The sequence below is a fragment of the Balaenoptera acutorostrata genome, chromosome 3 (genome assembly GCF_949987535.1).
Source record: "Balaenoptera acutorostrata chromosome 3, mBalAcu1.1, whole genome shotgun sequence".
Taxonomy (NCBI): Eukaryota; Metazoa; Chordata; class Mammalia; order Artiodactyla; family Balaenopteridae; genus Balaenoptera; species Balaenoptera acutorostrata.
In genome coordinates, this window is record NC_080066.1 from 77,813,669 (window position 1) to 77,834,919 (window position 21,251).

The 21,251-nt window shown below is 41.7% G+C and overlaps 1 protein-coding gene across 1 annotated transcript in view; it reads left to right on the forward strand.

Moving 5' to 3' along the window:
- Positions 1–21,251, forward strand: part of MYO1E (myosin IE) — a 203,884-nt gene that overhangs the window by 133,263 nt on the left and 49,370 nt on the right. Inside the window, exons 10-16 of the mRNA XM_007165955.3 lie at positions 4,853–5,049; positions 8,941–9,021; positions 9,319–9,405; positions 11,897–11,983; positions 12,983–13,150; positions 14,205–14,290; positions 16,462–16,543. Coding sequence (XP_007166017.1) covers positions 4,853–5,049; positions 8,941–9,021; positions 9,319–9,405; positions 11,897–11,983; positions 12,983–13,150; positions 14,205–14,290; positions 16,462–16,543 — 788 coding nt within the window. The remainder of the gene's footprint in view (positions 1–4,852; positions 5,050–8,940; positions 9,022–9,318; positions 9,406–11,896; positions 11,984–12,982; positions 13,151–14,204; positions 14,291–16,461; positions 16,544–21,251) is intronic.

Sequence of the window (21,251 nt, forward strand, 5' to 3'; positions counted from 1 at the left end):
CGGTGGCCAGATGAGGGGACACAGTTGTTTAGTTCCGATCAGAAGTAACACACCACTTTCCTTTGCTTTGGGTTTTTTTGGTAAGAGAGGCTGAGAACACTTAGGCGTCCTGCTGTGGCGGAGCTTAACGGCCTCGTGGGAGTCTGTGCCTCTTCTGTACACTCACACTACGGACCATTAATGAGACTGTTTCAGTTTATCATTAACTCTGGGGAAATCTGGCAGAATTTCACATATAGGTTTAAAAATAAAGTGATACTTTAATGAAGATTAGTAAGATTTGTCTCCTACTAAAAATCTTTTCTGTAACTGATCTTTAAGGTTGATATTCACCTAAAGGTTCTAAAGAGTATCATGGGCTATATATAAATAAGGAAAGCTCATGTTTATAAGTTGCCCTATGGGTTGGATTAGACCGGGCTTCTGAAAACAGGAAAAAAAAAAAAAAAATGGACCCTGACTGTTGTGTTGACATTGCTGGTGATGACCTTTAATGGCCTCTCTGTAGCAGTCAGAGCCTGAAAACCTGAATGATCACTTCTACACTTTGAGAAGAAATCAGGTGCAAAAGAGGCACGTTACTAGTTCTGTGTGCTCCACTGTGCCACAGCCGCCGTGGCATGTGACTTTAGCCTCTCAGGCATCAGTTGGCTTTCCAGGCTGCTCTCAGAACCCACACATCCTTTAACCACCCAGGGAGACGTTTCTTCCTTTCTCAGCATTCTTCAAAGATGGTAAATTTAGATGCCTAGTAATAAATAGTATCCTACTCATTGCTGACTGTGCAGTAAGGCTCTTTCCATTCCAAATAAGGTTCTTTTTTATATTTTTGTTTTCTTTGGTGATAAAAGAGGCAAGTTCTGCCAACTTCTGATGTCTGTCTGATAAAGAGAAACGTGAATTATGTTTACCAGGGAAGGGAGTGGGGTGGAAAACAATAAATACACAGGGTGTCCATAGGGTCTAGAAACACAACCTAATAACAATAATAACTGTGTTTCTAGACTTCATGTACTTTATCCTTCCCATTTAACAAATGCATGTATGTGTCCAGGAGGGTGATGAACACTTGCCTTTCAACATTGATCTCTCCAATTTCTTGGTAGTTTTCTGTGGACGTAGACTGGAATTCTCTTGCCTTCTTGGATAGTACAATCCTTTACTGCCTCTGTAGGCTGGAGAAAAATGTCATGACTCTGACACAGCAAGCATTTCCCTGGGTGCTTGAGCCAAGAAGTGGTTCGTTACACATCGGTGTCCCGAGGAAGTAGCCTCCTCAGCCAACTGGGTAAAGCCCAGGATTGGCAACTGCCTATGAAATCCCCTGATTGGAAGTGGTACAGGGATGGAGGTCAGAAAAGACTATGCTTGAAGCCAAAGAGGTCTAACAAAGAAAAGTGTCCTCCTCCCAATCATTTTGTTTTCTTTCAGTTGGTAATACCTTAACATGGTTCAGGGAGGGTACACGATCAGAGTTATCACATCTACCCCTTTGCTAGTCGACTTCTTTCCCTCCCCCGAGGGAAACACTGTTTCCAATCTCTTGTATTCCTTTCAAGGGAATATTGTGTTCCTGAGAAACTACTCATATCTGTTCTTTTTTCCCCACTCTTGTATGTTAATGGGAGCATGTAACATGTTCTACAGTTGCTTTTTCACTTCAAATTATATCTTGGAGATTATTCTGTATCAATTCATTAAGAAGCGTCATCCTTCTTATAGCTGCATTAGCATTCCGTTGCCGGGCTATCCTGTAATTTATTGAACCAATCATCTGTTGATTGACATAAAGATGGTTTCACATCTTTTGCTCTTCTAATTACTTAAAATGAATAACCTGGTTTGTGTCATCTTTCTCATATTCGAGTTTATATATGGAATAGATTTATAGAGGTAAGGGCTAGCCTATGTTTTTATAAAGGAAGAAAGCAGACTTTCCTTAGCTATTGTATTGTAGAAAAAATTGCTAAGACCCCCATCACAACTGGCCTACTGAAGCAAGATATTACATACAAATTAACCTAAGAACTTTGTTGAAGGAAATAAAAATACTGCTTAAATAATCACGGGAATAAATTGACAGTGCTCCTCCTTTGCCTTGTTATTAATGGGTTAGAAAGCACAGAACCTCAACACCCAAGACTGATAAACCACATTTACCTTGCCGTTTCTTTTAAATTTGTAACAGGGACTTTTGCTTTGCTACATCTTTTCGGTTTCTCTATCTTCCCTATACGTCCCTATACTTAAATGGAAAAATTAAATCTAATTTTGCTTTACACTTGAGTGCAGTAATAGAAATCTATCCTCATTATCAAAATGTGCTAAAACATTACTTTCTAGCAGGTTCTTTTATGTCCTGCTTAAGTCTTTAACTCTACCAGAGTTACATCAGCATTTTTAATTAATCAGTGCCTTCTCCTTGCCCTCCTCCTCCTGACCCCACTCCCCCAGCCTCCGACCTTCCATACTGCCTCTCCTATCCAGCCACCCTTGCACACACCCTCATGGAAATTCACAGCCAGAAGGAAGTCAATATGAGTAGCCCTATAATTTCAGCACCAGGGCAGTCACTGAAGAAGATAAGAGGCCATAAAAGCTAGTACCTGAAAAACATGGCATGGATTTTTTGGAAAGCAAGTACTAGATTTCCTCTCTAGACTTCTTAGCTGTTTCCCTAAGCCTGTGGCTCTGATTCTTGGCCAAATTCCATGCCTTGTTTTTCAAGTGCCTGTGATCCTTCACTTGTGCCGTCTTCTTTTCTACAGAAGAGGTACCAGGCGTGGAAGGATATCATGTTTCCTTGGTAGTCCTGTCTGTTTTGTCTCAAGGACCCAAGAACTTAGTCCGTATTGTTTTATTTCTTTAGCTGTGGTTGTAAAGGTAATAGCATAAACTTTTCTACCACCCGTTTTAACCATGTCCCTATTTTAGCATGGTTGGGGGCTTGGGAGAAGCCCATATTTAATCTACATGCTATCTGCCTGGTGAGAGTGATATTATAGTTTCCCCTTAATAAAGGCCTCCTCGATGTCAGACACTTTGGTAAATGTCTCTTGAGTCTTGCTGCAGACCTGCATGTGTCCAGTGTAATTTATGGGCGTCTTCTGTCCTCGTTCTGTGCAAGGTGATTTTCTTTTGGCAGAGGACACATCCAGATTCCTAAACATATGTGTCAACGGTAAAACTAAACTGAAAAAAATGGCCATTGGCAAATGAGTGCATTTAATTTTGTTCACATGCCCTTTGAAAAAGGAAACCCTCTACTTGTCATAGTGTTTCTGTGGAACAGTCCTATAGTTAATAAATACCTTGTTCTGGCATTACACTTTTTTCAAAATGCATTCACTGACTTAATCTCATTGGAAGGTATATACTGAGAAATGTCAGCCTGTTACATTCCAACACCATCTGTGAAATTCAAACAGATTATCCTTTATTGGGAGCCTTATGATTTTTGAGCATTATCATAAGGTCTTTAATAAATAAAATCCCTTTATCAGAGAATTTTGTCAAAGCTTTATGCAGAAAAAGAAAACTCATATTCAAGTTCAAAATTTTGATTTGTGTCCATGAACATCTTCCATTCATACTGGAAAAATAATCTGAGCATTCTTTCGTGTGCAAGAATTTCATTCTTGTCATTTATTCACATTAGAGTATTTTGACCAAAAGTCAAGAAAATCTGTTTATATCACTAGCCCCCCTCTTGGTGAGTTTCTTGACCTGAAACAATTTGCTGACCCATGAGAACCTCACCTTTTCAATCCGAACTGACCACAGACTATGCCAACTACATGTCCTTAGGATTGGATGGGTGTTCTGCGATATGAATACCACCGATCCCCTCCATCACTCTGTACACCACCCCAGGGAAATCAGGTAACACCCCTCTCTAGAAGTCATCCAGGCCTCCTTTGACTCCAACCCAAATATCCCCTACCATTCAGGCCCTCCACCATCGGAATTCATCCTAATCTTTTAATCACCTACCTTGACTTTCATCTCCAGCCGGTGCTACACACCTCAGTTGTGTCTCCCACATTCTCGCCTCCTTGCCTTCGCACGTTCCACTCCCCTCTCTCCCTCTTCTTTCTTCCTCTGCATCTGTACAAGTCCTGTTCATCCTCTGAGCCGCCACCCCCCAAATCCCACATCTTCCTTGACCACCCTAGCAAACAGTAATATCTTCCTGTTCTAAATTCCTCCAGGGCTTTATTATCTGTCTGTGCCACATACTCAGCTTTCTGTAGGCTTCTTTATTTGGTAAACTACCTTTGCCTCATCTAGATTGTCTTTAAGATTTCTTAAATATTTTATATCCTGTCCTCTCTCTTTAGTAACCCTACACATGGTAAGCACTCAGTAACCATGTGATTTGTTATCTTTCTGAGCTTGATGGTATCAGGTGCTTCAAGCTGTTTGGGAATGATGATGCTATGAAAACACTGCACCAAAAAGGAAGAAAAACAATATTTGGAGCCAAGGAAATGTTTCTTGATTTAGTTCCTTCCGGGCTGGCTTGCTGCAAGCTTGGAAAGATGTCCATTTTAGGCATTTGGCTGTGATCTCAGTAGGGGGGATTGGTTTGCCACCCTTCTTGGATCCTGATTTGTATTATTGGAAGTCTCAGTCATCATAGGAATTGACTCATGTAATAGAACAATTGGGAAAAACGAAGTGGATGGATGTGTGTGGGAATGCTGATAAGCAGTCTTCATTAAGTGGAAGTTCTTGGGGGCCAATGACGATGTCTTGTATGCGTGCACACACACACAAGTGTCTCCACATATTTGTGAGATGAATTGTTAAAATTCTGAAAGACAGTCATGTTTTATTTTGTTTCGTGTAGTTTTGGCTTTTCCTGCCTATCTCCTGGGGATCAACCAGGACCGGCTGAAAGAAAAGCTAACGAGCCGGCAGATGGACAGCAAGTGGGGAGGCAAGTCGGAGTCAATCCATGTGACCCTCAATGTGGAGCAGGCGTGTTACACCAGGGACGCGCTCGCCAAGGCCCTGCACTCCAGGGTCTTTGATTTCTTGGTAGATGTAAGTAAACACAGGTTGGCATTGCTGATGCTTCGTATTTTAACATCATGTAAAGAGTGAAACTTCTCAGACCTTTGTTTTCATGTTTTGCCTCATTCCTTATAACCGTTACTTTACTCCTCCACTTTTTATCCTCACCCTGGGATCATTTTTTACTTTTCCACTTTTACTTCTAGCATTGTCCAACAAGACTCTAATATGGTAACAGCTTCTTGTGGACAAAATATTTAGTAAAGCCAGGACTACAGGCCAGAAAAAGAGGAGACCCATGGTCATGAATCCTTGAGCCTAAAGGTTTAGAATGTTGTATTTGTCATCTACTGCTATGATACAAATTAACCCCAAACTTAGTGGCTTAAAACAATAAGCATGTATTCTTTCATAGTTTCTGAGGGTCAGGTATTTGGAAGTGACTTAGTTTGGTGGTTCTGATTCAAGGATGAGAGTGCAGTCAAGATGCTGATTAGAACTACAAGGCTTGGGCTTCCCTGGTGGCGCAGTGGTTAAGAATCCACCTGCCAATGCAGGGGACACGGGTTTGATCCCTGGTCCGGGAAGATCCCACATGCCACGGAGCAACTAAGCCCGTGCGCCACAACTACTGAGCCTGCGCTCCAGAGCCCGTGAGCCACAACTACTGAAGCCCACATGCCTAGAGCCCGTGCTCTAGAGAAGAGAAGCCACTGCAGTGAGAAGCCCGCACACCACAATGAAGAGTAGCCTCTGCTCGCCACAACTAGAGAAAGCCCACACACAGCAACGAAGACCCAATGCAGCCAAAAAAAGAAAGAACTACAAGGCTTGACTAAGGTTGGAGAATCTGGTTCCAAGATGGTGCACTCATATGGCTGTTGGCAAGATGCCTCAGTTCCTTGCTACATGGGCCTCTTTTCTGGGCTGCTTGAGTGTCCTCCCAACATGGCAGTTGGTTTCCCCCAGAGTGAGTAGTCTAAGAGAGAGAGCAAGAAAGAAGCCACAAAGCTTTTACTGTCCTCATCTTGTCCTCAAATATTGCCACTGTGCCATCTTCTGTTCATTAGAAGCAAGTCACTAAGTACAGTCCACAGTTAAGGGGAGGGGAATTAGGTTCCACTTTTTGGGGGGAAGAGTATCAGAGACTTTTTGGATATATTTTTAAAACTACCATATACTTTTTTTTTTTTTTAAAGGTATTTATTTATTTATTTATTTATTTATTTATTTATTTATGGCTGTGTTGGGTCTTCGTTTCTGTGCGAGGGCTCTCTCTAGTTGCGGCAAGCGGGGGCCACTCTTCATCGCGGTGCGCGGGCCTCTCACTATCGCGGCCTCTCTTGTTGCGGAGCACAAGCTCCAGACGCGCAGGCTCAGTAATTGTGGCTCACGGGCCTAGTTGCTCCGCGGCATGTGGGATCTTCCCGGACCAGGGCTCGAACCCGTGACCCCTGCATTGGCAGGCAGACTCTCAACCACTGCGCCACCAGGGAAGCCCTACCATATACTTTTTAAATGATGGCATAACCGTATAGATATTATATATACATATTCATATAAATACATATTTATATATGTATACCACTTATGGATTCTGAAAATTAGTCTCTCAGCAGTGTAGAACTGCCAGTGACGGTCTATGTTAATCACTGTAGCTTCTAAATGGTAGAATAATAATAGCAAGCACTTACATAGCACTTACTATGTGGCAGATACTGTTCTAAGTATTTTAGAAAAAAATAATTTTTACAACAACCCTGTGACTTAGGTATTATTGTCTCTATTTTACAGGTAAGCTAACTGAGGCACAGAGAGGTTAAGGAACTTCCCCAAGGGCACACCAGTATTAAGTGATAAACCTAGGAAGTAAACCCACGTAATTTGGCAGTGCTCCAGCTATTTCATTCCTCTGCCTTTTATATATTCAAGCCGGAAAGGACCCCAGGGGGACCCTAGTCAAGGGACAGCAGCCTGGCCATTAGATCCAAAAAGTCTGTGTTTGAGCCCAGGCAGCAACATCTACAAGGCTTAACGTATGGTTGGGTGTGTTTAGGGTTGAGTAAGTCGGGGCAGGATAGGGTAATTATTCTGTGTACTACTTGTGGTTATTTTAAGGGTAAGATTGCTTGGGAAGGTCAGGGTCATACGAAACATTAGTCATGCTTTTACCTTGTCCAGGCCCCTCATTTTTACTGAGAAGGGAATCTTAGCCCTGAGGATTGGTGGTTTCACCCAAGGCCATTCAGCAAGAGGGTAGTGCCGAACTGGGATTAGAACCCACATCTCTTGTCTCTGTTCAGTGTACCTTCCAGTGCTGGCCTTCCCACCTTATTTCCTTTCTGTCTTCCCTTGATTTTTTGTGTGGTATAATGAGATAGATAAGCGATACTAATTGGAGCTGACATTTACTAAGCCCTGACTGTGTACCAGGCACTGGGCTAAGTGCTACGTATCGTTACCCATTGGCTCATAAAAGATGAGTGTCATTTTCTTCACCTGGAAAACACCTCTGGTACTTAAAAATTCATCCACCCCCAGGAATTTTCCTCCTACATTCCTCCCTCCCCTGCAGTCCTCACCAACCCCCTCTCACCTCCACCTCCCCTCCTATCATTGTCTGTTCCATTGATCACACGTCTCTCCTCACAGGGGTCAACAGCACAGATATAGTCATCATACTACTTAAATTTAATTCCAGGCCCTTCACCTTGTCCAGTGTGATCTTATGCATTATGATGTTATCACTGTTAAGAGAATTGTAGTGAGAATTAGATGAAACAATACTTGGGAAGCCCTTAGCAAAGCCTGGCACAGATGATTGTTGAATATGTGTAAGCTGCTTTTATTACCATCACTTTAATCCTAATTTATGGTATTACTATCCATAGTTGCCTCTGAGAATAGAGACTGTCTTCTTGACATTCCTGCCGTATTATGTTAGGTGATCATTAATTGACTACAGGGCATCCCTCATTTTATTGCACTTTGCAGATACTGTGTTTTTTTACAAATTGAAGGTTTGTGGCAACTCTGTTGAACAAGTCTGTCGGTACCATTTTTCCTACAACATTTCGTGTCTCTGTGTCACGTTTTGATAACTCTCGCAATATTTCAAACTTTTTCATTATTTGTGATGGTGCTCTGTGATCTTTGATGTTACTACTGTGACTTGCTAAAGGCTCAGAAGATAGCATTTTTTAGCAATAAAGTAATTTTTGATGAAAGTATGCACTTTTTTTAGATGTAATGCTATTGCACACTTAATAGACTACAGTATAGTGTAGACATAACTTTTATATGCACTGGGAAACCCCAAAATATGGTGTGACTCACTTTTTTTGATATTTGCCTTATTGCAGTGGTCTAGAGCCAAACCTGCAGTATCTCTGAAGTATGCCTGTACTGAATGGGGTCAATGGAAATAATATTTACACATCTTGTAATATGGGTTCTTTTTGTGAAATAGGTTTTACTTCAGTCACCCAAGATGATATTTTCTTCTCAATCTTAACACTCCTTGAGAACAACTAGCTCTGCCAGAAATTAATGGTTTTCATCATTAAGCAAACTTTTTTTTTCCCTACCAGACTAGTTTTTATTAGATTCTGGTGGTTTCCCGAGGTACTTGACATTGCACTGAGACCTTTGTTAAGGGGCAATTCACCTGTCTTTTTGTCGTCCTCTGTTTCTAGTAACCAGGAGTATCTGCTTCCCTTCCCCCCATGCATGCCCTTTTTTTTTTTAATTATTAGCACCTTTAATTATTATTTATTTATTTATTTATTTTGGCTGTGTTGGGTCTTCGTTTCTGTGCGAGGGCTTCCTCTAGTTGCGGCAAGCGGGGGCCACTCTTCATCATGCCCATTTTTAATATGAATGTAAAATGAATTACTTACCATGCCGGTTACTTTCTTCTAGTCCATCAACAAAGCGATGGAGAAGGACCACGAGGAATACAACATTGGCGTCCTAGACATCTATGGCTTTGAAATATTTCAGGTAAGACCAGTTTGAGTAGTTGGAGATGACGAAGGGTGATGCTTTTTACCTGGCTTGCAAGAAATAATTCTAGGCAATGCAAAAAAAAAACCCCATCATGGCTCGTTTTTGCCTTTTTGAGTTCTTCATGTACCTTTACCAAATTAGTTTCTCCTAAATATAAACTATGCTGCTTTCTACTGATGCCTCCAACATTTCTGTTAAGCCTTTTCACTAAATCACTCAAGAAATGACTTTAAAATGATTTTGCAGAAACAATTACATGAAAGTAACATTTTCTTTTTTTTTTTTTTCCAGAAAAATGGCTTTGAACAGTTTTGTATCAATTTTGTTAATGAAAAATTACAGCAGATTTTTATTGAACTTACATTAAAGGCAGAACAGGTGAGCAGTCCCCCTTCCTTCATCTTGTTCTATTTCTAATTTGTTTTGTTTTAAAGGGTATAGATTCCTCTCTTTTGGTAATAGATTCAGATTTTAGTCTTGTATTAGGAAATGTACTTAATAGAGTCAGGCAGAAAAACCATATGCCACTGTGACATTTTAGTCTGAAGTATAAACACCATCTGCTACCTTTTCTTTCTTCTTTAAGTAAATGATGCTGTGAAGTTGGACTTAGGACTGGCTGTTTTTACTACTCTCTGACTCATTGACCAAGTAGAAATGGAAGCCTATTCCAACCCCAGCTGTCTATGGCATATACTGTGTTCCAAAGGAAAACTTGGTTTTCTTAGGTTTGCTCTGCTCCCAATCTAACATAAAAATAAATGTGTCTTCTTTGTGACCACCTAGAGGTGTGGGAGAGGGAGGGCGGGAGGGAGGGAGATGCAAGAGGGAAGAGATATGGGAACATATGTATATGTATAACTGATTCACTTTGTTATAAAGCAGAAACTAACACACCATTGTAAAGCAATTATACTCCAATAAAGATGTTAAATAAATAAATAAATGTGTCTTTAACAAAGCTGGTATTTAAATTTTGACTTGAGGTAACTTGTCTTGCTTATACTACCTTCTGAAAGTCCAGGACAAGTTCCCTTTTATTCTGGTACCTACTGTTTGTCGATTTCTTGGGTCGCTGTAATAAGGTACCACAAACTGCATTGCTTAAAACAATAAAATTTTTTTCTCTCCCAGGTCAGGAGGCCAGAATTCAAAATCAAAATGTCACTAGGGTAACACTCATTCCAAAGGCTCTAGGAGAAAAGCCTTCCTTGCCTTTTCCAGCTTGTGGTGGCTCCTGGCATTCCTTGTCTTGTGGCAGCATAACTTCAGTCTCTGCCTCTGTCTTCACACGACCTTTTTCTGTCTGCATCCAAATTTCATTCTCTTTTCTCTTCTAAAGACGCCAGTCATTGGATTTAGGGATCACCCTGAATCCACGATAATTTTATTTACGAGATTCCTAGCTAATTATACCTACAGACATCCTATTTCCTCACATTTTGAGGTTCTAGGTGGACACAAAATCTTGGGGGACACATTCAACCCGTTACACATATCAAGGGCTGTTTGAGGAATGTTTATTCATGGACGTGTTCGTGCCTCTGCTTAGGAACCCCAGTGACCAATGGTTTTCACAGAAACCTCTGCCCTGGGATTCTTCCACTCCATCAGTGTAGCTAGAGCAAAACCATAAGGGAGGACATGGTAGGGACTGAGATGGGAGAAGAGGGCAGAGGCTAGATCACAGAGGAACTTTGTAGGGGATGGCAGATTTTAGAGTAAGTACAATGGGAAGCCATTGGAGAATTTTGACTAGAGAGTGACGCGAGCTGATTTGTGTTTGTTTTTGACCAGGTGGCTCTGGCTCTGTAGACCTACAGGTAGGGTGAGGCAGGGGAGGGCAAACAGGAGTGGAAGTTTCAAAACCAGTTAGGAGACTCCTGCCTGAGACTGGGCAAGAAAGAGGGTGTGTATACAGTGATGGCAGCAGTAGAGGTGGTGACGTGGTGAGGTGGTCAGATTGGGCATATGTTTTGGAGAGTGAGTCAGCCTGACTTGCTCAATATAATTACCAAAGGGAAATGGAGTCAGGGATGATTCCTACCTCTGTAGCTTGAATAACAGGGCCAATGGGGAGACTCTTTACTGAAGGGTAAGATGGGAGAGAGCAGTTGGTTGGAGACAGTGGAGGGATCGAGGGCCAGAACGCTGCTGAACGTGGTAGGTTTGAGAGGCCTGTTATACCTCTGAGTGGAAATTCCAGTATATGAAATATATCAATATATGAATCTGGAACTCAGTGGGGAAGTCTAGACTAGAGAAATAAATTCAGGTGTCATTAGCCTATAGGTGTTATTTTAAGCCAGGGAGTTGATTGGAATTACCTAGAGAATGAGAGTGGAGAAAACAAGGCTGGGAGATTGAGCTCTAAGAGTCTCCATCAATATAAAGATCTGGAAAAAAGAAAGAGCCAGCAGAGGAAGCTAACAAAGCAAGATTGATGAGGAAGGAGGAAAACCAGGAGAGTGTGATGGTGTTCATCAAGTTTAATGAGCAGCTGACCTGAATGAGGGGCCTTCCCTTTAAGTACCTAGATGCTAATCTGTACTTCTGTTCTATGTTAAGTTCAAAAAGATTGTTTTATAACTGGACCTATAGGTTAAGCCATTTTAAAGTGCCATTGTTGTATGTCAAAATCAATTGTATGGGATCAATGTCATATGGTTCCAACCAAACATAAAAATTACCAAGCAATGAAATGCTCCTTTCCTCTTCCTCTTAGAAAAAATTAAGATTGCAAGTTTTTATTGAAGGGCATTCAGGTTTTTCTTTCCTGATGATTCCTGTGCCTGTGGTATCCATCTGTGCAGAGCTCCAGCTGGTCTCCACTGGGTAATAATGTGAATTCCCACTTTCTGTTCTACAGGAAGAATATGTTCAAGAAGGCATCAGATGGACACCCATCGATTACTTTAATAACAAAGTCGTGTGTGACCTCATCGAGAACAAAGTTGTAAGTATCGGTCTGGTGTGTCTTCACTGCTCACAGGTTTACACTAAGTGAGTTTTTGTTCTCTCTGTCATTGTATTAGAATAAGCAAAGTGACAGCTCTGATTTGCAGAGAGTTTTAGCAATTACATTTATTTTGCTTATAGGTATATGTGTGAAAGTAGAGTTTTACTCTTGTAGTTAATATACACATGTGTATGAGTACATTGCCAATTTACGAATGGAGGTTGTTACTGAATCTTAAGACAATTATGACTTATGTTGATGGCATAGCATATGAAGAGATATAAACTTGGCCCTGCCTCCTAGACCATTTATACAACTTCTAGGACTTTAACCCTAGAAATTATTCAAAAGAAAATAAAAGGATATAGAGAGATATCTGTACCGTACTGTTTTGTTCTGTTTTTTTATAAAAGTCCCAACTGGAAACAGTGAAAACATCCATAGAGAACTCAGTCCTTAAATAAACTATAGCATATAAGAGTAGGGAAATATAGCCATCAAAATAATAAGTATAAAGACTGTGTAAAACAGCAGGATTATTTATAAACTAGTGCTATGCAGAAAAAGTAATACATGATAGAATGTGTCCAGTATGTAACTGTATTAACCATGTCTATATGGGTAACAGGCTGAAAGCGAACATTAAGAAATGAATTAAGGTCCAAGGAAAATGTTTTTTTCTTTAGGGTTTTAAAAATCAACCTAGTACAAATAGGAGTGAGCAGATAATGATCTTTCTGTTTATGGCTTTGAATAGAACTTCGGGGAGTTAAACTTTTCTCTTTTTTTGAAAATGGACTTTCCCCCATCGTTAGATCTAAGAGGTGACTCCCATTTGGGATTATTAATAGCATTCTCCCTCAAGGGGAAAGATTGACTTTCAAGATGGTATCTTAAGTCTAGGGAGCGGTTTCCTTGCTTAAGGAAAGACCTGATAAACATTACATATTTTAGAACAGTCACTGAATTGGGACTTTGCTCTCTTGGTCCCATCAGAACCCCCCTGGGATCATGAGCATCCTGGATGATGTATGTGCCACGATGCACGCGGTGGGTGAGGGAGCGGATCAGACGCTGCTCCAGAAACTTCAGATGCAGATTGGGAACCATGAGCACTTCAACAGCTGGAACCAAGGCTTCATTATTCACCATTACGCTGGGAAGGTATGGCCAGGGAGCAGGGGTTCAACAGGAAGGGGGAAGTTATCCTTTTCAATGTCTACCTGTATTAAGCCTTTGGGTCTGTAATCTGTTTTCTCATGAGGCAACTGAAAGCAATGTCCGTATAGTTTTATGTGCCTCACTGTGTTTTATTCACCCATCATTCATTCATTCAACAACATGGGACCCATGAAATATTTGGAGAGACAAACAAAGGATAGTGCGTATACACCACTGTGTATTTTTTAGCATGAATCACCCTTAATATAACATAAGCATGAATCAACGTATATATTAACTGCTGAAGGAATGAGGTTTTTTTTCTCGCCTCTTATGCAGTCACAAGCTTGCATTTTTTACTTGCTCATCCTCCCTGGGAGTGTACCTAAGGACCAGAGGCTCACTTTGGGGTTAGTTCTCATAAAGTGCATGATTACTGGGTGCTCCTGGATACCAAGCTTTGTGTGGGTGCTGGTGATACACAGATAAGTAAATTGATGTCATGGTATTTGGGGACTTCCTAGTACTGTGGAAATTCATTGGTCTCACCCTTCATCCCAATAAATCTCTTATTAACCAAGGAGGGTCCTTGAGCATGAGACTTCAGCTAAATTGATCTAACTCTGACACCATTTGTAGGAGAAATCGAAAAGCCTCAGATGACATGGCCCACTGCAGTGGGTTAGTGAGCATAGAGAGATTTATTTTACTCCATCTTACCTAAAATTTAGGGAAAGAATTAAGTGTATTATTTACATACCCCTATAGATCCATCGAAGAAGGGCTGTGTAATCATGAGAGCTGGGGTCCTGGTCATGTATCATTTGGATCGTGTAAGCGGCCAGAGACCATTCATCAGCATCTCCAGGCCATCGCCAGCTAAAGTCATCTAACAAGTTAAAACATGCACAGCCTTAATGTGACAGATCGGGATGAAAGCCCAGTTGTTGTATCTGGAAATATACACACTCTCTGGAGGATAGCTATGCCAGCTTGGATGTTTTGTTCAGTGAAATACTTAAAGGATAAAATTCGATATCTTTCCATTCTTGGCCAGGTATCCTATGACATGGATGGCTTTTGTGAGAGGAACCGTGATGTGCTGTTTATGGATCTGATTGAGCTTATGCAGAGCAGTGAGCTGTAAGTGTGTTTGCCTTATCCGACACGGGATGTAGGTTTGATCAGATTTTCAACATTAGGACAAACTTGTGACATTTGAATGGTCAGCATTATGTTTCCTTGTGCTGTTGGGTCTGGGTTATCATTAGACAATTCAGCTTCTCAAAGTAGCTTTTTCCCCCCCCCCCAATCTTAGTCTCTCCCTTGTACCCCTGACACTTCCCACCCCACATGCTAAGTGCTATCTGCATGCCCTTCAGGGCCCCCAGTTTCATCATTTTCAATGGTATTATCCGGGAGAAGTGCCCATCCTGGAGTTGGGTTGGGATGGCTGTGCCTGACTGTCTAAGAGTGAGACAGTCTGGCTCTGTGACACTTTGCCCTCGGAATATCATCCCAAGAATTCTCCTTCTGTTTTTGAAAATGCTAATAGCTTAGCTACACCGAAGTTAACCTGAATTGCTGACGCACTTGGGAAGTGGCTCAAGAACTCAGGGAGGGGCCCTCAGAGATCCATTTTAACTCCCAAGACCCTGACTAAGCTAAAGGCGTAGAGCAGTGGGGGCATCTGCCTTGCAAGCTGCTGGAGCTCTCAGGGCCAGCTGTACCATGTCCTTTCCTTCCCTCTTCCGTGCAAAGGTCCCCATGGTCCTGGGTAATGATGTGAGACGTCATTTACATGACCAGGCCTGTCCATGCCTGGCAAGTACAATATTGCACAGTCTTCCAGATTTTACAAGTTTTAGAGCTGTCTCCAAGTAATAGTTGCCATTTTAGTCTCTGTTACTTCAACTATCATAATATCAAGGTTAACTTCTTTCATCAACAGCTGCAATCCTGATAATTTTCTAGAAAAGGCCTGACTTCAATGAAAGCAAAACCGAGTTTCCTTTTTGGTCTGTGGTTCGAAGTTCTGCTCCGTTTAACCCTCTTCCCCTCCCTCCAGCCTCCACTCCTCCCTGGCCCTCATCTCCCCAGGCCTGCACTTTCGTGGCACTCACGCCCCTCACTTCGGAGATTCTTCTCTCAAAACATAAAATCTATTTGCTCTTAAAAGGTTAGGTAAGCCACAAGTCCTGGCTTGTGGGGATTATGACAGTCAGGTGCAGGCATGCTTCCAGAGATTTTTTTCTTTTTAATTATTAAAATTACTGCAAAATTCAAGAGCTATTGATGCTTCCATGTAAAACTCCTGTCATGTAGACATGGTCTATTGTTTGGTAAACACATGTGCTGTAAAAATCTATAATTGTGTCTGGTGAGGTTATGAAAGTAGATTGCTGTGGAGACTTCCTAGAAAATCTATGATGCCCAGTAAGTCACTTAGGGGGAATTTCCTTTGAGTGGCAGATTACTGATTTACATGGATCACATCATTCATTCATTCATTCAATCGGCAAGTATTTATTGAGCACCTACTGTGTACTAGGCTCTGTTCCAGACACCAGGGACACTAAGGTGACTAAGACATTGTCCCTGCCCTGTGCCTTTTGGGGCAGACCTGTCAACAGATGTAGCTCAGTTACAACTACTAATGAAGTTGTATATTCAGCAGGCAAAGCATTAGTGGATTAGCTGCACTTAAAATTGCTCATACTCAAAACACGTTTTGTCTAGGTTTTTTGCTTGAGGGAAGGGAGGGTTGATACAGTGCCCTATTGGCATCTTGTGGGCAAAGGCCACTGATGCTGTGAAACATCCTATAATGTGTAAAGCAGCCCCAGGCCCCAGCACAGAATTATCCAATCCCAAATATCAGTAGCACCAAGACTGAGAAACCCTGCTTTAGAGCAAAGCAGAATCTGCATTGGATCTGGACAATTCATACAAACCCCTGCACTCTGGTCTATCTTACTTAACTCAGAAAACCCACACTGACCCTCCTCTGTCGTGTCCTGTTGCCAAGGTGTATCTCAGTTCTAGTGGGTGGGGAAATTTGAAAGGCAGAGTTTAAAATTTTATTTTTCAGGCCTAGACTCCAAGATGCTTCTGTCTTAGAATTCTCTCTCTATGTTTCTTGTGTCCATTGCTTTTTTTCTCCCGGGTCACAACTTGATGGCTTGAGTCAGATGGCCGTTCTGTATCCAAGGTCCTGTGCTTCTGGACAACTCTCTCCATTCTCTGTGGAAGCAGGCTTTCCAGCCCCCAAGGTACTTACTGATTGCTAACCCATTCTCTTTCTCCTTTTCCAGACCTTTTATAAAGTCTTTATTTCCGGAAAATCTGCAGGCTGACAAGAAAGGGCGCCCAACTACTGCTGGAAGCAAAATAAAGGTTTGTTCTATTTTGGGAAATTTATGGATCCCTATTAAGAGGTAGGGTTTTCTAGGAGTCAGGAACTATACCCGTGGGCCAGGATGCAGTCAGGGAGATGTAACAGATTGGTTACAGAAGATGGCCAGAAGTAACGTTGCTGCTTGAGAAAGGGTTACAGGATGCAGGTGAATTTGACTTGGCTGTACTGAAACCCCAAATGGATATTAAGTACCTCATAGCTTAATAGTCAGCAGATGATAATCAGTTACTTTCTAAGAGGAAGTGGCTTTATACTGAATCTAGGAGAATTCACATTAAACTGTCAGAGAAATTTTATGATCAAGAGCCACATTTTGGATTTTGATGATGCTTTTCCAGACCAGACCCCAAAACTTGCCAATTATGGAACTTTACATACCTGAAATTCTACTGGCTCTTTTTTTTTTTTTTAATTTATTTATTTATTTATTTACTTTGGGCTGTGTTGGGTCTTTGTTGCTGCGCGTGGGCTTTCTCTAGTTGTGGCGAGCAGGGGGGCCACTCTTCGTTGTGGTGCGCGGGCTTCTCATTGTGGTGGCTTCTCTTGTTGCGGAGCACAGGCTCTAGGCGCGCGGGCTTCAGTAGTTGTGGCTCGTGGGCTCTAGAGCACAGGCTCAGTAGTTGTGGCACACGGGCTTAGTTGCTCCGCGGCATGTGGGATCTTCCCGGACCAGAGCTCGAACCCGTGTCCCCTCCACTGGCAGGCGGATTCTTAACCACTGCGCCACCAGGGAAGTCCTCTGCTGCGTCTTATATGGGGAATTTATTCACCTTCCACACTGGGTCTTGCGGGCCCTCCTTTCTGTGAATTACAGGCATCTTGGCTTCATAGTGTCTCAAAGTCAGAGGAATTCTTAGTGTTTCTTGAGAGCCTCTCACGGAGAGTGCATTGAATTATCAGGGGCGCTGTGCGATGAAATCGGTTGTCCCTAATTACTCTCTGAATTTAGAGGTTGTGTCAAACACACTCCATCATGTAATTTTTTGAAAAACAGTCACTAAACTTTTTCTTATTTAATTATACCAGTTAAAAACAGTTCCTTATTTTATTTTTTAATTTTTTTTTTAGTTTTTATTTTATATGATAGTTGATTTACAATGTTGTGTTAGTTTCAGGTGTACAGCAAAGTGACTCAGTTATACATATACACATATCCATTCTTTTTCAGTTTCTTTTCCCATTTAGGTTATTACAGAATACTGAGTAGAGTTCCCTGTGCTATACAGTAGGTCCTTGTTGATTATCTATTTTATCTATAGTTGTGTGTGTATTAAATACAGTTTTTTAAAGAATCATACCAATTAAATACCACCCTGTCTTTATAATCAATGGAATTGAGTGATTAAGAGTAGGGCTCTGGGGTTCGTCACCTGTGTTCAAATCCCTCACCGTGTGATCGCCAGCAAGTTACCTAAACTCTCAGTGCCTCTTTTGCCTTAGAGATTTTCGTACCTATCTCAGGGGGGTACTGTGGTGATTAATTTCCATCGTCCATCTAAGGCACACACTGCCTGAAACATAATAAGCCCAAACCGTGTATGCTTTCCTGTTCCATAGTACTCCATCTGTCCCCTCCCTCTCTGCCATGCTTCTTTTTTTTTTTTTTTTTTTTTTAAAGAGAGTGGTTGCTTGAGGATAAACAGCTAGTTTTTTGTTTTTGTTTTTTAAATTAATTTATTAATTTATTTATTTTTGGCTGTGTTGGGTCTTCGTTTCTGTGCGAGGGCTTTCTCTAGTTGCGGCGAGCGGGGGCCACTCTTCATCGCGGTGCGCGGGCCTCTCACTGTCGCGGCCTCTCTTGTTGTGGAGCGCAGGCTCAGCAATTGTGGCTCACGGGCCCAGCTGTTCCGCGGCATGTGGGATCTTCCCAGACCAGGGCTCGAACCTGTGTCCCCTGCATTGACAGGCAGAGTCTCAACCACTGCGCCATCAGGGAAGCCCCTCTGCCATGCTTCTTCACCTCTGCTTAATTCTCAGTGGACACTTGATGTGCTTGTGCTGACTCTCCATCCCCCTGTGTGGCTCTGTGTGTCCAGATCCTACATGTCATTCTCACAGTGCCCTCCGATAACCCCGGCCCCGTGAACACCATGCCTGTTTTGTTCACCGGCGTTTTGCTGCTGCTGCCTGTTTTGTTCACCGGCGTTTTCTTCTCTGAGTGTTTCATGTATGGAAGCCTGTCTCCCCAGCCTCTGAGGGCATAGGCACTGCGTGAAACAAAGGGAACATCCCAGCAACGAGACACTTCCATTCAGAGGAGCCTCGGGTTTTGGGCAGGAAGTCAGGCGCAAGCTAGAGGGTAGGGTTTTGAGCTGGAGGGTAGAGTCCTCTGGGATTAAGGACAGTCATGTTCAAGGAACTTGAGACATACAGTAATCCTGGGACGGTGTCTGGATTGAGTTCACTGGGGCAGAGAGTTGAGGGCAGGGAGGAGATGCAGTTCTCACGGGGCCCTAGATATTGACATCTGCACGAAGCTCTGACTCAGGCTTTAACTTCTAGGTCCTGGATAAGGATTAGCTCTAGGCTGGAAAATCTAGTCACAAGACTGTCACATTCAGATCCAAGGGGCCCGGATCATCAAGGCTGCAGTGACTCACTTTCAAGTGGTCTGGATTCTCAGTTCAACTTATTCCCTTTAAAAAGGAGGGCGGTGTTAGGAGCATTTTTCTCCTCCTTGGAAGACTTGACCCCTTTCCCTCCTTCATATTCTTGTCTAGTAGAATGCTCAAAATTGCCACCTTCCGGGTGTACGCAAAATGTTCAGGATTGCTGTGGTCTGGGGAGGTCAGCCTGAAGTCAGCCAGCTCATCTAGGGAGACCGTACTATGCATATTCTCACCAATGGTATCCTCTTGGTGAACTGTGTGACCTCTGCCTGTCTGGCACTCTGCCTCCATGTAGGAATGAGATTCTCCCTGTTTTATGTCTCTTGAGTCACCTCTTAGAGATGCATAGCCATGGCCCAATCTCTTACACCTTTCATGTCCACAATGTTTTGCAGATGCTAAGTATCATCTTTTTTTTTGTAATTTTTATTGAAGTATGGTTGATTTACAATGTTGTATTTCAGGTGTACAACAAAATGATTCAGTTATACATATATATGTATATATTCTTTTTTAAGTTCTTTTCCATTATAGGTTATTACAAGATATTGAGTATAGTTTCCTGTGCTATACAGTAGGACCTTGTTGGTTATTTTATATATAGTAACTAAGTATCATCTTAATGATATCCCTGAGGTTAAACGTTTAAAGGGACCCTGAGTTCCTTGGAAGAAAAATTAAATTTATGTTCAAGGTAGTTTTAGTGTTGGGAATTTTATTGTATTCTAATTCCTTAAAATGTAAAACTGTTCTATAGGATTTAATTAATAGAATATTTGCTTGGTGAGAACTCCCACTATCTTTGTTTATAAATAAGAGTATTCTTTACTTAATTACATGTGATTTTTGAGGCTTTCCTAAATTCTACATTCTTGTGGCTAAAAGGGACCGGTTTTGAAATTAGAGCCAAAGATTGATGGAATGGAGCTCAGAGCTGGCAAAGTAGACTTGACTGCAGCTTTATCTAAGTGAGACTGGGCCTCTGAAGGAGCAGATATGATAAGAGATGCAAGTACCATGAGGTAACTGGACTTGTAGACGTTTAACATCTATTCCAACCTTCAGATTAAATTAGAGGTCTTCTAGTTCAACCTACTTAGTTTACAGATGGGGAAACTGAGGCCCGAAGAAATTTAGTGATTTGCAACATAGCTCGCAAAGAGCAGAGCCAGGATCCCAATTCAGGCTTGCTAACAATCTGTGGGGAGGGTAGAATGAGGCGCTGTCAGCCTAAGCCTTTCTCACTGTCCTGTCTGCATATTTTAATGCCTGCTTCTGTAGGCAAGTAGACAAGCCTCTGTAGGCAAGCCTCTGCCCTTGTAGGGCAAGTGCCTTTGGTAGCTTTCTGTTCTAACTCATGGGCTCTTCTTGTCTGGAGCCAGGGTAAATCCAACCTGCTGCTTCTCAACCACTTCAGGGGGCATTTAAAGTTGACCCATAGCTAAATACAGGATAATTTTGAGATATATTCCTGTTTGCTCAAACTGATTATTCCAAAACCTAAAGGCTTCTCTCTAAATCCTAAGTCACCCAGTTAATTCCTTTTGTTATCACACTAAATTGTCCCTTATCTTCCTTGAGGAGGATGGCATTGTGGTTAAGAAAAAAACTTGGTAGCTCACAGACTTGGGTTCTAGCCTCACTTCTGTTTACTAATTATATCATCTTGAGTAATACTTTATTTCTTTAAGGCCCCGTTTTCTCATCTAAAAAATGGGAATGATAATTGTAAGAAGCTACTTCTTACAATCATGAGGCATAAATAAGAAAATCCATGTGTCTAGCCCATGAAGCATAATTCAGTACTTGTTAGCCGTTACTATTTTGAGCTATTGAATAGCTCAATAGAAAGAACTATGTCAAGTGTCATATAAACTTAAGTCGAACTTGCCCCTGTGTTTTCTTACGCTAAGTTGAAAAGGTATGCTCCTAAATGCTTAGGACTAAAGAGTCTTCCAAGTTATACTTAAAAATTAAAAAATAAATATTAAGAGTTTGGGAACTTAAAAAATAAAGCTTTATTATAACCAGTCCCTCCCAGGCTTCATCTTACGTGTTGCAAAGATCATTAAATTTG